Genomic DNA, 16580 nt, shown 5'->3' with positions numbered 1-16580 from the left:
ACTACCAGGCAATCATATAAAATTTTGAGTCCTTTTTTCCTCTGGGTCCAAATCTATAGGCCTTTACAATTGTGGGTTCCACCTCTTCCTTTGTTAGGTCCCAAAAGGACACAAATTCCTGGACCAAGCACTCTTTCAAATTTCCTTGTTCAATGTCTGGTAGGCCTCTCAAACGAAGATATGTCTCTCTTTCCTTAAGTTGTAAAAAAGCTATTGCTGTTTGGGCCTCTTCCTGTAATTTTTTTAAGTCTGAAAGTTTAACAGCTTCAATCTCTGATAGTCTTTTCTGTAAACCTGCAGCTTCTTATTTAACCTCTTGGAGGTCTTTGCACAGAATTCCAAAGTCTTTTTTAAATTCCTGGAGACAGAGCGTATTAGCTCTGACCTCTGTTGCAAGACTCTGCAGACCCTGCTTATTATCTTTCATAAACTCCAATATTTGCTCTTGGAAAGCCTGGTCTTTAGAGTCTCTTCTTGTTTGTGGCTTTTTCCCAGGCTCACTCGCTATAGCACCGCTAGTAACTCAGATTTCCAAGGTCAAAGATACTTTTATTTCAAAACAGTCAGGAGTAATGAGCTGGAAGTCAGACAACAGCTCCAGTTTGCAGGACAAGGCAGTTAAAATACAGTCCCAATTTTTCCAACCTGCCATTCTTATTTATTTTCCTTTTTCACTCCTCAAGCAATTCAGATAGAGGTATGTTGCTAGTTTTCACTTTAAGGGTTAAAATGTTTCAGTTTGACCACTGCAGCAACTTCAAAATATCCAAGTAGGAAACGAAAGTAACAAGCATTCCTTCTATTGTTACATCACAATGGCTGTTTGCCACTCTGACCTGGTCACCGCTTCCAGAGAGTCAAGCGGCTTTTAAAATACATTTTAAAGAGCTTTTGCAGGTATTTCAGTAATGTTAAATCCTCTCCCCCCCCCCCCTTCACCTGCTTTTGGGGGGTTAATAGATCCAGTCTTTGGAAGTTTAAAAGTCTCTCTATCAGCGGGTAGGGACTGACTTCCGTTTTTAAATTCCCTTACCCATGCCCAGATTGTTCCAAATTTTAATCCAAATATAAAGGGTACTCATAGTACAGTCCTTAAATGATTTTAGCATTGGAAGAATTGACCACTAATGCCTCACAGTCTCACAGCTTCGTACCATCAAAGGAAGTGTTCTATCCGTTGCGTTGCAGCTCCAACCCCCTTGGTCTCAGAGCTCAAAACAGAGCTTACCGGGGAGGGGGGATCCTGCTTTTGACGCCCACCGGATCCCACATCCTCATGCTCGACCTCATGCTCGATTTGAGGTTTTTCCTGGGGGTCCGCTACACTGGAGCAGTTTCCCCCGCCTTTGATGTACCAAGGTCTTCTCCGACGAAGAGACCTTCGACTGTGATGGTGTGCGATCAACTGGAAGCTCTTCTGGTAGGATCCCTTCTTGTCCCTCTTAAAAAAAATAAACACAATAATCTTATTAAAGTCAATATAAATGTAGTTTACTCACATTCATTCAGTTCACAGTTGGATCCCTGAAAGCAGACTTATGTTACAAAAGTATATTGCATATGTGGAAATATCCCATAAAGGAGTTAGTTAGTTCCTAAGTGACTGCAACAAGCAGTCACTTCTCCTCACACATAGAAAAACAAAATGGAGAAGAGCCGAAAGAGAGAGAGAGAGAGATGTGCTCCCTGCCTTGCTTTTGTTCCCAGGCAGAGAGGGGGCCGGATTAGACCATGCCCTCCTCTAGTCACATGCAGAGGAAGTTTGTCCCAGCTCAGGAGGAAACAGGAAGTTTTATTCTGGCTGGAACAAAGCATCCTCTATCATGTTCACTCTAGGAATGTTGTACTTGACTGCTATGTGTTTCACATCCCACATTGCAGAGGTTTTCAACCTTTTTGAGTCCATGTTCCCTTGACCAACTACATTCTTTCTGCAGCTGCACTGTGGGGAAACACTCTAAGCCTCAGAAGCCCAGTTATGTCACCCCTTGCCTGCAGAGTCAGCAGCCTCTCACCCTTTTCGAACACCCTGCCTTGTGGAGTATTCCCTCAGCCACCTCTCCTTGGGAGTCCTCCAGGCAGCTGCCGCGACTGCCCCTGGTCTCTGAACTACCCCAAAGAGGCCCTGGGAAGAGGATGCCCCCAGCCTTAGCAGCCCAGTGGAGACCGGCCAAAGGTGTGCGTGAGGCCAGCACCTTACTCACCTTGGGAGGCAGTCGTGGGTGGCGCCAGGCCTGCAGGATGGAAAGGCTCCCTTTGGCGCTGGGCATTCAGCTCCCAGAAAGGCATTGCACACAGCAAGCACAAGAAATGCCAGCATGGCACCTGCCTGCCTGGCTTCCTACTTGTTCAGCCATTCTCAACAATAAGGGCTGGTGGACTGACTGGCTGGGCTCCCTCACCCACTTGCTTGCTTACTCTGAGGCCGCCTCAGCTCCTGGCAACCAGCATCCCCTGGCCAGCCTCAGAGGCATGATTTGCTTGCGGAGCTTGTAGCCAGGCTGCTGCAACAAACAGCTGTGCAAGCCTTTGGGAGGCAGAGATGCAAGAGGGCATCAGAGGAGGGAGGGAAGGTGCCTACAGCACCCCTGACCATCATTCAAGGCACCCCAGGGTGCCATGGCACACAGGTTGGAAACTGGTGTAGTGGATAGAGTGTTAGCCTTAGATTTGGCATATAGGGTCAACTTGGCCTAGCCCTTTTATCTCAATCTAATCCGGTTTGCAGGGCCACTCCTGAGTATAAAATGAGATAACACCGTATACTCACTTAGCTTATTAGCAGTAGACTGCAATTGAAGCATGACAGGAGGTTGTTGAGGACCCTGAAGACCATCTCACCCTGCTAAGGTTGTTTGATTCACTGCTATCCTACAGACGCACATGCACAGAAAGGCGAGCTCTAAGTGCATTCAAATCACTTCACATCTCTTTTCCATATATGCCTGGCCCAACGTCTGGTTCAGCTGTCATATCAAGTTGCATGTGTTCTGTTGCCAACACTTTTATTGTTTATTTTTGCTATGATGCGCACAACTGTTTTTCTCTCCAGTACAACTTTTTGGGTGGAAGCAGAGAAATTGTAACCGACAGCATAGCACAGCTTATTGGTTTTGTCAACAGTGTAAGTGACTGCCATGTTTTGTTTTTCTTTTGTACTAACAAGAGCCACTTGGATGTTTTCACTTGGCTCACTCTTAACAGCCTTGTCTTGCAAGCATATGTTCTGGCAAAGTAATTGCATAGCATTGGATGATAGGAATACATGCACACTCATGAGGTCATGGCTCGTGATCTTATTTAAACATTACAATGTTACATAAAATGTTCCTCTTGGAAAGGGAGCATATAAATAATGTACGCAAATAATTAAATGGCCAACACTGATCATTATGTTCTGTTATATCAGATAATTAGGTCTTGATCCAGTTAAATTAGTATAGATTACATTCCATTTAAATCGAGACACCACTTAGTTTTGACTAACTTAAACAGCATGCATGGTTTCAGTAGTACTTACCCTACAGTAGAAGACAAGATTGGCATGTCTGACGCTTTTAGGACATAATGTTAAACCATGGTTTAACACAGGGGTGTATGGAATGTTAGGGGAGGGGTAGTACCTCTGGTAGGGGACACATCCTGCTCTTTCTGGGGTAGTTTGTCCACTTTGGTTGCCACCCTGCACTCAGCTCTCACCCATGGTTCCTAGAAGCTGTCAGCATACAACAGTGGCCACACCCCAGGAACAGCTTTGGCTGGCTGGCTAAACCAGGTGAGGGTAGCTAATGGGTCTCAACCCCTTGGTGAGTTAGGGACTTCCCCTGCATGCAAAGACAGGCTCCAGCAGACTGAGCAGATGAGACCAAGAGGGGGTCCAACAGTCAAGAAGGCAGTTTCTGCATGTGTTGTAGAGGGAAGTGAGGGGCAGATAGGGCTCATCAACCTGGGAAGAAGGAAAACTCTGATCCTAAAGCTCTGCTGCCTTGTGGGATATATTTGAGAGAAGAAAAGGCTAAGGAATAAACCCTACACAAATCCAGAGTGGAATCCCTAAGACAGTTGGATGGCACCTTGTACACCTCCTTCCAGCAGCTGCTGCAGCCAAGCTGGTGCCAAACGCCTTGCTCTGCTTTCCTTTGGACCACATCAGTGAGGCTGAGAGGAGGATCTTCTCGTCTGGGCAGCCCAGGACCTCCAGACGCACTGCCCAAGCTTGTGTCCCAGGGAGGTCAGTTCAGTGCTGCTAACACAGCGGTTTGACATCACATCTGGAGGCACACTCCATTGTCTCTCAAGACAGATGATGCCAACACACAGTTTAGCACAGAGGTGCGCAAAATGATGTCCTCCAGCAGTTGTTAGATCACAGCTCACATCTGTCCCAGCCAGCATGGCCAATGGTTTAAGAGAATGGGAGTTCAACAATGTCTGGAGGGCACCACACTGGCTACCCCTAACACTTCACACTATTAGCAGTGAACCTTGGGTTCACACACTCTTTATTTCTCTCCCCTCTTCTGGCACAGCCATGAGAAGGAGATCAGAAGCTACTTGCTTCCTATTTCAAACTAATTAGAGTTTCTTTTATGTCTGAACTGGGACCAGGGTGAGGTGGGGTGGAGGAACTCTGTTTAGTTAAAAGTACTGTTTGTTGAAACAAACCAGGATCAAACCTTGGTGTGGGATCTTGACTTGTTAACAAACCATAGTTCAAACTAACCAACCTCCCCAGTTCAGAAGTCTCTGTTTAGTTTAAAACCATAAGTGGACACACTAAAAGAGGAATGGGGAGGGGGCAGCATTTGAGCGCAAGGATCTATATGTGCATGCAGTCTGGAAGTCTCATTCTCATTCTCAAACCTTTATTGAGTGGCTGGTCCTGAAAGACCTACATTGGCTCCCAGTATGTTTCCAAGCACAATTCGAAGTGTTGGTGCTGACATTTAAAGCCCTAAATTGCTTCAGCCCAGTATACCTGAAGGAGCGCCTCCACCTCCATCATTCAGCGCTGGGGGCCTTCTGGTGATTCCCTCACTGTAAGAAGTGAGGTTACAGGGAACCAGGCAGAGGGCCTTCTCGGTGCTGGTGCCTGCCCTGTGGAGCGCCCTCCCACCAGATGTCAAGGAAATAAACAACTATCTGACTTTTTAGAAGACATCTGAAGTTTTATTCTGTTTTTAATGTTCTGTTGAAAGCTGTCCAGAATGGCTGGGGTAGAAATAATAAATTTATTATTATTATGATTGTTATTAGTATTATTATTGGCATATGTACAAGATTCCAGCAGGTTCAATACAAAAAAATTACTCATCAGAAACCTGCATCTAACACTTAAGTTACATGTAATATAACATGTTGCTGAAACCTGATTACGATCGCCATCTTAAACCCCATCCTGAAGGCAGCTACTTTACATTTGTCTGAATGGCCACTCTTTACTAACAAACCTACAGATTAATAAGCTTAGATTGAATTATCTGATACCAGGACATGGGTGACTGATTCTATTTGTCACAGCACTCACCACTCACTGCCCACTATCGGCATGAACCCAGACAGTGTATGTGTCGCAACGTGTGTACTGTGGTACCCCTTCCAGCTGTCCGGAGGCTGCCTCCCTGTGGCCACCCCCACATTTGCCTCATGGGCACACCAGCCCTGAGCCCCTGGCTTCTTGCACGTGTAATGGCAGACTGGTGAGCTCTGGCACAAATTAGGACCAGGCTCTTACTTACAATCACCCAAATCTTTAGGATGAATTCGTCGAAAATTAAGATGGAACCACTGAACATATATTTTTCCCTGCCTTTATTTGAGTTTGCATTCCTTCCATCTTTTCAGATATTTTCTAGGCTTAACATTACAGTTGTTCTATCTTCTTTGGAATTCTGGACGGACCATAATAAAATCTCAACATCAGGAGAGCCCGATGTGTTACTACGAAAATTTTTACGTTGGAAAAATTCATATCTTGTTCTACGGCCTCATGATCTGGCACTTTTGTTAGTGTAAGGAGGTATATTTTCTCATATAAAGCACTCTAATATTGCTATAGCATGCATACTCATATACACTGAGAGATAGTGACTCACTAACATAGGTGCTATCTCCCTGGGGCTCTGGGTGCCCAAGCACCCACAAGATTTCACATATAGGGGCTGGGCAGCCACAAAATGCAGGGGCAGGTGCGTGGACATCACGCCCAGTCGAAGAGAGAATGTGGAGTTTGGGCGGTGGGTGGAAGAGAGTGTGGTGTTCGGGTGGGAGAGGTCCAGTCACCTCAGTGCTGAAGCTCATGCCCTGCACTACGACGTCATGACGTCACAGTTTGGGTGGGGCATGCTGGGCACCCACAGTGTGGGGCCCGAGTCAGTGTCGCTGCTCTCTAAGATTTCAGAGAGGCGTCTTTCTCAGACTTAGCTGGAGCTGGCGGGGATTGAGCCTGGGACCTTTTGCGTGGAAATCAGGTGTTCCACCCTGAGCCATAGTTTTTACCCTTTACTAAAATATTTATTATAGAACATTGTGCCCTTTAACAATATTTCTTCCTTAGAGTAGGTAGCAAATATAAATAACATAGCCTTCCCTCAAAATGCAGTGCTGTTAAAACTAGGGATAGACAGATCAGTTTTAGTCCACTTCATATAGCCGTTGTGCATGTGCTCACATTTTACACTTGTTGTTTGCACATTCCATGTGCAGAATTCCCCCCTCCCACTGAAAAATCATCCCAAATGTAGTAGTTTTTTAAAAAAAAATACTTTCATGGTGGTATGAGGGATGAGACTACATGTTTTCTTTTGTTTAATAACTCAAGCAGCTAGAAAATGATAACTATGTTCTCCCTCCACTGTCAGTGGTAGAACGCCTCTGAATACACTTGGTGGGACTCACAAGTGAGAAGAGTGCTCTTGCATTGAGATCCTGCTTGGCCACTATGAGAACAGGATGTTCCACTAGATGGGCCTTTGGCCTGATCCAGCAGCCAGGCTGCATGTTGAAAAGGGGCTGCAAAAGCATCTGGGAGTGTTATGGTGTATTGTCTCTCTAATGGGCTTCATATGGGAAAAGCAGGTGACAGCCCTGATGTCTGATGAGGGGGGGGGGGGTTAACCTTTTTCCTGTACTAATTCCCTGCAAGGGCTGTTATGTCACCATGCCTTTTCGCTGCCCCATTCCCTGCTTCATGTGGCCAACTCCTGTTTAACGAAGGAAACTATGTATTAATGTCAGCCCTAAGACCAGTTAGTGGAAATCCTGCCTACTTTCCTAGGAGCATGCCCTGTTGAGCTTAATGGGACCTACTTCTGGGTTTGGAATTATGCTATTAGGATCAAAGGATTTTCAGCCTTTTTGTGCAGTTAACTGAAAAATATAGCATTGCAAGAGCACCAGCAGCTGGCCAAAGGCAGTGAACCAACCTTTCCATAAGTAAAGCTAAAATAAAAAGTGCCTATGATCAGTCACTGTGTTGTAGATAGCATACCAGAGTTAAACCAGAGAGATCCATTTCCAGATTCCTCTTCAGCCTTGATACTTCAGCCTTGAAGTATCTTGGGCCAGCGTTCTGTATTTGTTTGTCAAGGAATAAATCCAGCATTGCGCTGTTACAAATGTTATGTCAGTGCAAGCATTTTTGCTTGCCCCATGGAACCATCTCCCCCCCTCCCCTCTATGCTGTTCTTGGAGCACTCTGGACCCTGCCTCCAGCCAATCAGAGGGCATGGGGGCAGAGGGGAGAAAGCCCCATTGTGCTGGTTTAAGTCTTTGCACAAGTTTGGACCAGTTAGTTGAATCCAGTGCAATATTTATATCATGCCCCTTCCTCACGAAGCATTTTGTCACAGAGTTGCCTGAGTTCCTTGGATGAAGATGTGATGAAAAATGTCCTCATATCAAATAATAGTTGTGCCACGTTAAATGCTCTTGATGTGGGGCAGCATATGGAAGAGAAATCAAATGCATCTTTGGACAACTGTAGGAAAAGCCAATTTAAGACATAACAGAAAACTCCAGCAGAAGGGTATGAGAGAGACAGAGATTTTGCCAACCTGGTGCCCTCCAGATGTTTTGGATTACAGCTTCTATCATACCCAGCTATCTGTTGGCTGTGGCTGATGAGAGTTGTAATCCCAAACAGCTAGATGGCACCAAGTTGGCAAAGCACCTGTCATAGTTGCAATACAGAAACTGCACAAGAAAATGTTGTCATCCCTCCTCTTAAAAACTCACACTGATTGAGTGGTAGGTACAGAAAGCCACAACCAGTGGACAGCAAGCAGAGATAATTGAAAGCATAGAAGCACAGCTTAGAGGCCCCTGCCAGGAACATATTTCCCTTCTACTGAAAGATTCCAGCAGATGTTAGAGCTAAGTAGCAGATTGCTCACCTGGGATTGTGGGCAAATGATGGTGGAAGGGACCAGCTTGGTAACAAGATCTGAGAAGGCCACTGTGTATGTAATGTTCTCCACAGCTTCTTGATTATGTGAAGATTTTGCCATTTGTTTTGAAGACACAATCCCTTTGGCTACTCCAAAGTGTATGGCCCACCATCTACTTTTGTGTTTTAGTTACAGGGAGAAACCTAATTATGTAGGAGCAGGATTTATGGGGAAGCTGTGCCTCCGGAATTTTGATGCAGGAGTTGCTCTGGTACAGTATCGCTGAACTTTCTTAGCTGAAGTGTATATGTTGCCTGTCTTGGATTTAGGTATTGCAGGGTTGGGTAACTTGTGACCCTTCAGATGTTGTGAGACTACAGCCCCCATGTTCCTTGACCATTGTCCTTGCTGGTTGGGGATTGTAGAAGCTGGTATCCAAGAACGCCCTACTGAAACCTTAGAGACCCAATCGGTATTGGCATTCTGCCAACTTTTGAAGAGGCACTTGTTTCTCAACTTAAGCCTCTTTTAATTGTTGTTTGGATTGTTTTATTGCATATCTTAATTATGGATGTTTATACTTTTATATTTCTGTAACTGCTTTTTATACATCGTAAACCACTGCAAAGCCTATTTTGCCATAAAAGGATGGATAGATAAGATTAGATTAGTAATAGCAACATCTGGAGGGCTACAGGTTCCCTGTTCCTGCTGTAAGTATAAGTCACATGCCTCTGGGTATTTGTTTTCCAGTGCAATTCTTGGAGGAGCTGCATTCAGTAGCTTAGGATATAATCCTGTACTGGAGTCATGCTGGCAGAGTGGCTTTAGGATTTGACAGAAACAGAGTCCATTCCTCCCTTATATAATTTTTGTACATGTTGTCCCTGACATTGCCGGTCATTTAAGTGTGTAATAAGGGCATATGCTTAACATGTCTACCCCCACACCATTTTTTAGAACTGTACATTATCAGCTTTCCAGCTGCCTAATACTGTGTCCAACTGCACACTAAACTGTTATGGTTCTGGACTGTCAGGGATTAACACTCCAGGAGCATTCTTATCAACTGGGTGCACTGCCCACATGATCCATGCTTGTTCCTTTGATCTGTGCTCTGGGGGCTGAGCTCTCTCTGGAGAGCACTCTGGGAACGTTAGCAAGGTCGTTTCGTTTTTGTTAAAAGGCAGAAAGCTGCGAACATGCAACTGGATTCTGCAGGTTTTCTTTTCTGTTTTGAGTGCTACTAAATAAAGAGTTTTGGATTAGAAGCACTGGTGTCGGAGCTGTGTTATTCAAGACACCACGTCGACACAGACAAGCCATTTTCTGCTGCGTGTCAACTCTGCTATTATCCGGCAACTGAGGAGAGTGGCAACGTGTGGAGTAGAAGCATGTGGGCGCCATTGGAAGTTTGTCGGAGTGGCAATAAATCAAATTTATTGCAGGGCCGTTGCAGCAGACTCAGTGGGTCAAAACATATACGACCCACAAACTTTAACATAAACAAGCTCCTGGCATTTCAGAAATGCTAGGAAAGCATTTTTCAATTTCATTGTTTTTTCAATTTCATTGTTCTGCATGGGGCAATGACAATAAAGATATCGTATAACAAAAGCTTTCCTAGTACACCAGCAGAACCATATGCTGGCAGACTGGACAGGATGGGGAGGGGCACACTTCATTCTGTGCCCCTGCAATCCCTGACCACACTCCTGTTGACAGCCAAACTTGCTATTCTGCAAGCCATGCCTGCATCAGTGAACACCTTGCCTATGTCGCCACAGCAAAGCATAGGATGTGATGTAGCTCAGCACCCAAACACACCACTACCTTCTGTATATACACTGAGGTCCAGCTTCGAGGGCCTTCTGGCGGTTCCCTCCATGCAAGAAGTGAGGTTACAGGGAACCAGGCAGAGGGCCTTCTCGGTAGTGGCACCCGCACTGTGGAACGCCTTCCCATCAGATGTCAAGGAAATAAACAACTATCTGACTTTTAGAAGACATCTGAAGGCAGCCCTGTTTAGGGAAGTTTTTAATGTCTGATGTTTTATTGTGCTTTTAATTCTGTTGGGAACCACCCAGAGTGGCTGGGGAAACCCAGTCAGATGGGCAGGAAATAAATTCATTCATTCATTCATTCATTCTCCTCTCCTCCTTCTAGTGAGTGCTGTGCTGAAGCCTGTCCTCCAGTTTCTGGAAAATTTTCTTCTCCTTTGAAAGAGCCTTCCATTATTATTTCTTTGCTTCATTCTCAGGCTACTTTAGAATTTTGTTACTGTTTCAATGGGTGTCTGTTGAGTTTATCTTAACATTGCAAGGTGTGTTTTTCTTTCCATTAAGTTTTTCTATCCAGTGCCCCTCCATCCTCTCAGCCTGCCCACACTCCCTGATCTGAAAAAGCCTCCTTCAAGTGTGGGAATCTGGGGAGGCTGCAGAGTGGCTGTAAAATAAACACTCTTCCTGATCTGCTGCTCCTTTTAAGCCTCTGGTGGTCATCTACTACCTTGAAAAGTAATGCCAATTATTCTAAAACCCGTTGTATAATTTAACATTGCATATTACATAACATTTATTGCACTGTGGTTTAACCTACAGCGCCACCTGCGTCCCTTTTAATATGATCTTAGGTTCTACAAAATGAGCTTAAATACAGAGAAGCTCTACCCCCCCCCCCGACCATTCCTCCTAGACACCGGCAGAACTTGGCAGGGATGGGGGAGAGTTCACTAGTTGGTGCAAATCACAAGTCAAACGGTAAAGCTGCCATCACCTCCTTTCCTGGGCCACCCTCAAATGGGGTTCTGGGAGGAGAACCTCCCTTCGATATTTACCAGGTTACTCAGCCCTGAGTCACTTTACCATGACGCAGACATTAATTCAACTGGTAGGTGTCCAAACGGTCAGGCACCAGTTCAGCTTCTCTGAGCAAAGGCACAGAATACAAAAGGCAAAAAGTCCTTTTCCAAATTTATTGAAAAAGCTACTCAAAAGGTTTGCACAGTTCTTAGAAGTTACAAACAGAAAATAAAAACATGGTAAAATATAGCTAACTAAAAACCATACTCACACATCAACAATAGTTCAAAGCACAGCGAGTAGTCAGGAGTCCTTTCACTGGTTAAACGCCCTCAGGCAAAGTACCAGGGCAATATGTTTTGCAATTTGCATCTGAATGTAGTGGTTAAGAGCAGTAGTCTCGTAATCTGAGGAACCGGTTTGTGTCTCCGCTCCTCCACATGCAGCTCCTGGGTGACCTTGGGCCAGTCACACTTCTCTGAAGTCTCTCAGCCCCACTCACCTCACAGAGTGTTGGTTTTTTTTAATTAATTTTTTTATTAAGTTTTCCAATATACATTTATAGTGTCCAATCTAAATTTATCATATATTTTCTCTTTTAGACTTCCTTCAACCTCTCTGACAATCATCCATTATTCAAATTTTTAAATACGCATTTCCTAATTTTATATTGCATTTTATAAACCTTCACACACTTAGTTTTCATCAATACAATAGTCCTCTATCATTTACAGAACTTCTTGAAATCCCACTAGCGTTATTTGCTCATCACATACACATTTCAGATAGTCTGAAAATTTTCCCCAGTCTTCAATGAACTTTTGATCTCGTATATATCTGATCTTTCCTGTTAGTTTGTCCAGTTCAGCATACTCCATCAGTTTCAGTCTCCATTCTTTGAGCGTCGGCAGTTGTTCCTGTTTCCATTTTTGGGCCAATAATATTCTCGCTGCTGTTACTGCATATTGGAAAAGTTTACAGTCCATTCTATTTATTTCATTTCCTACTATTCCTAGAAGAAAAGCCTCTGGTTTCTTAACAAACGTATATTTCAACATCTTTTTCATCTCATTATATATCATTTCCCAGAAGCCCTTCACCTTCTTACAGTCCCACCACATATGATAAAATGTTCCTTCTTTTTCTTTACATTTCCCACACTTATTACATGTTTTATACATTTTTGCCAGTTTCACGGGTGTGATGTACCATCTATAAATCATTTTCATAACATTTTCCTTTAACGCAGTACATGCCGTAAATTTTATATTTTCATTCCACAGTTTTATCCAATCGTTAAACTGTATATTATAACCCTGATCTCTGGCCCAGTGTATCATAACCGATTTAACTTCCTCATCTTTTGTATACCATTCTAGCAAGATTTTATACATCTTGGACAACATTTTATTTTCATTGTTTATTATTTCTATTTGAAATTTCGATTCTTTTTCCTCATAACTTCTTTCTTTTAAGTCCTTTTTAAACATTTCGTTAACCTGATAATAATGCAACCAATCATACACATACTCTTTCACTTCTTCATAGGGTTTCATTTTCCATTTTCCTCCTTCCTTTATAATCAATTCTTTATATGTAATCCAGTTCCCCCTCATATTGACTTTCTTAAGACTCATAACTTCTAACGGAGATAGCCAGTGGGGAGTTCTTGATTCTAATAAGCCTCTATATCTCCCATATTTCTATGAGAGATCTTCTAAAGATGTGGTTTTCGAAGCCTTTATGAATCTTTCTTTTCTCACACCATAGATATGCGTGCCAGCCAAATCTGTTATCAAAACCTTCTAAGTCCAATAACTCAGTATTTTTTAACTTTATCCATTCTTTCAACCAACAGAGACATGAAGCTTCATAATATAATTTCAAGTCTGGCAGAGCAAAGCCTCCTTTTTCTTTCGCATCCGTTAATAACTTATACATAATTCTTGGCTTCTTACCTGCCAGATATAAATTGAAATTGCTCTTTGCCACTCTTGAAATATCGCTGTCCCCTTAATTATTGGAATTGTCTGAAATAAGAATAACATCTTTGGCAGCACACTCATCTTAATTGTTGAAATTCTCCCTGAAAAGGATAACTTCATTCGGCCCCACACCTCTAGATCTTTCTTTATTCCCTTCCACACTGGCACATAATTATTCTGAAACAAATCAATACTCTTGGGGGTTAACCAGATTCCCAAGTATTTAACTTTTTTCACCACTTCTATCCCTGTTTGTTGTTGCATTGTTTCTATCATACCTCGATCCATATTTTTTGCTAACATTTTAGTTTTTTTCTTATTCAATATAAACCCTGCCACTTGACCAAATTGTTCAACTTCCTCCAAAACAATTTTTGAACTTTCTGGCGGTTCTTCCACTGTTATTACCAGATCATCAGCAAAGGCTTTTACTTTATATTCATTCCGGCCTACTGACACACCTTTTATTGCTTCATTTCTCCTTATTGAATTTAGGAAAATCTCCAGAACCATTATTGTCAGAGCTGCTCCCCGATCCCAGCTCACAGAGGATCACGCTAGCCAGCGTTCGCTTTATAAAAGTCTTTATTGAGTTACAGTTTCCATTTCCAAGCTGCTGCGTGCAACTCTACGTCTTATGGCTAGACCGGCGAAGCTCCGTCTGAGTCTCCGCCCCTCGTACACCAACTTAATATCCTCGCCTTACTCCACCTTTTCCGCCTGACCGTCCTTCTCTGGGTCCCTCTGCCCCCCGTGGTCTCCTCCCTCCGGGACTCCTCTGACGCTGACCCCCCGGACCCTCCTGTCTCCTTGCGTCGGGCTTTAGGACCTGGCTCCCTTTCCGGGCTGCTTACTGCGCCGCCTTCCCGTGCATTTGAACTTGGCGCGCGCGCCCAGCCTTCCACTTTCCGCTTGACCGTTTCTTCGCTCCCCGATGGGGGTGTGGTCACTCCTGACTCATGCCCTCCTCCCTGCTGCGAGCTGCCAGGGCTCGATCCCTGACGTCCTTCCTCTCCACTGTGCTCTGGTGGGGACGCTGGCCCCGATTTCCAACTGCTGCCCTCTGAACCCCCGCTGGTCCCTTCCTCCTGGGGTGTCCCCCTAGGCCCCCCCTTTGCTCTGGCCACTGGCGCTCCTTTCTGTGAATCTTCCGATTCACTGGAAAGACTCGGAGATCTCGGGTCGTCGTCATCACTCATCCTTTCTTTGGACTCCTCCCCCTCGCTCTCTGTTTCCTCCCTTGCCCTCGCCTCTGCTCCTGAACCCCTGACAATTATGAATAACAGTGGTGAAAGAGGACATCCTTGTCTCATACCTTTTGATATTTTTAATTCTTCCATAGTCATATTGTTTACAATCAGCTTAGCTCTTTGTTCAGTGTATATCACTTTTATTCCATTAAAAAATTCATTCACCACCTCCATGTGTTCTAAATTTTTTAACATAAAATCCCAAGATATATTATCAAAGGCCTTTTCTGCATCCACAAATATTAACACTGCTTGTTTCTCATTCCTGGCTGTCAGATATTCTAACAGATTGACTATATTCCTTATATTGTCCTTCATCTGTCTGCCAGGAAGGAAACCCGCTTGATCTTTATGTATAACTTCTTGTAACACCTTTTTCAACCTCTTTGCTAAGATACTTGCAAAGATTTTATAGTCCACATTTAACAATAAAATAGGCCTATAATTTTTAACTTGAGTCAAATCTAAATCTTGTTTTGGAATAAGTGTAATAAAAGCTTCTTTCCACGTCTCTGGCATTTTTCTGTCCTTAAGAATATTATTCATAACTTCTCTCAGTGGTGCAGACAGGATGTGTCTTATTTCCTTATAATAACTTGCTGTAAATCCATCTGGTCCTGGAGCTTTCCCTTTTTTCAACTCTTTTATGACTTCTTTAACCTCTTCCATTTCTATAGGGGCCTTCAGCCTTTCTTTCTTTTCTGTCGGGATCTTCTGCACCTTTTTTTTCTTTTAAGAATCTTTCTATTTTCCTCATATTATTTTTTTCTTTGTTATTGTATAAATGACTGTAAAAGTCCAAGAATCCTTTCCTAATACCCTTTGGATTGACTATCTCTTCACCTTCCATGATGATTTTATTTATTGTATTCTGCTCCTTTCTTTTCTTAATTTGCCACAGCAGCCATTTTCCTGATTTGTTTGCAAACTCAAAGTTTCTTTGTCGCAGCTTTTTTATATTCAATTCCACCTCTTTGTTTATTATCATCGCAAATTGTGTTTGCAGAGCTTTTATGGTCTGTTTTATTTTTAAATTATCTGGTTTCTTGATTAATTTTTGTTCATTGTCCATTATTTGTTTTAAGATTTCCTTCTTGCCTTTTTCTCTGCTTTTATTTTTAATTGAGTTCTGTTGTATAAAAAATCCTCTCATCACCGCCTTGCTGGCGTCCCACACTACATTCATTTTTGTACCCTTATTACAATTGTTCGAAAAGTACTCCACCAACTTCTTCGCGCTTCCTCTAAAATTTTTTAATCATCTAGAAGGTAATCGTTAATTCGCCACCTGAAAGTTCTTTCTTCATAATCTCTTATTTCACATTTGATTGGATTGTGACCTGAAATTACTCTTGGTTGAATTTCAGCTTGTATGATTCTTGGAGTCAATTCGTTAGATACCCATATCTGATCGATTCTCGACATTGACTGATTTGATTCCGAATGGAACGTAAACTGTTTGTCAAGTGGATGTCTTAGTCTCCATATATCTATTAAATTACAGTTCTTTATCATTGAGAAAAAGGTTTTTGGTAGTTTTCCCTCTTTACTCATCCCTGATGCTCTCAATCTGTCCATATCCATTGACACTACTCCGTTCATATCTCCCATTATTATAATTTTTGGTCCATATAATCAAACAGTTTTTCTTCCAATTTTTTGTAAAAATCAGTCTTATTTCCATTTGGTGCATAGATCCCGACAATTTTTTTCCCCCGCCTTGCCACTTTATCTGGACTGCAATTATTCTTCCTTCTTCATCTTTAAAGATTTGCTGAGTTTCAATTTTGTTTCTTATGTACAATACAACCCCTCTCTTTTTGTTTTTATCTGACGATATAAATTCATTTCCTAATCTTTTATTGATCAAAACTCTTTTATGTCTTCTTGCCACATGTGTTTCTTGTAAACATATATTGTCCAAATTTTCCTTTTTTAAATATTGTCTAATTTTATTTCGTTTTTTCCTATCATTCATCCCATTCATGTTCCAATTCCATAATTTCAGCGCCATTTTGACATCCTAATTAAATAAATTTTATTTACATTTTATAATCTTTCTTCTTGTACTTCTTCTTCTTCTTCTGTATTTCTTCTGTCCTCTTCTTCTCCGTCTCCTGGTCCACCTTCCCCCACGGCTCCTGCTCCCATTGCTGC

The 16580-nt window shown here is 42.8% G+C and overlaps 1 protein-coding gene across 9 annotated transcripts in view; it reads left to right on the top strand.

Annotated features, from left to right (window-relative positions):
- ADAM9 (ADAM metallopeptidase domain 9) overlaps nt 1-16580 on the top strand; it is a 197428-nt gene that overhangs the window by 128908 nt on the left and 51940 nt on the right. For 7 of the 9 annotated variants that reach the window (XM_077919271.1, XM_077919273.1, XM_077919270.1 and 4 more), the window contains 3 exons: nt 3053-3124; nt 5845-6011; nt 8577-8658. The exons of 1 other annotated variant lie outside the window; for it this stretch is intronic. In XM_077919271.1, coding sequence (XP_077775397.1) covers nt 3053-3124; nt 5845-6011; nt 8577-8658 — 321 coding nt within the window. The remainder of the gene's footprint in view (nt 1-3052; nt 3125-5844; nt 6012-8576; nt 8659-16580) is intronic. One more of the 9 variants, XM_077919269.1, reaches the window with a different exon arrangement.

Source organism: Podarcis muralis, chromosome 15 (genome assembly GCF_964188315.1).
Source record: "Podarcis muralis chromosome 15, rPodMur119.hap1.1, whole genome shotgun sequence".
Lineage (NCBI taxonomy): Eukaryota > Metazoa > Chordata > Lepidosauria > Squamata > Lacertidae > Podarcis > Podarcis muralis.
The sequence above is the reverse complement of the archived record's forward strand: the minus strand, read 5'-3'. Positions and strand labels throughout refer to the sequence as shown.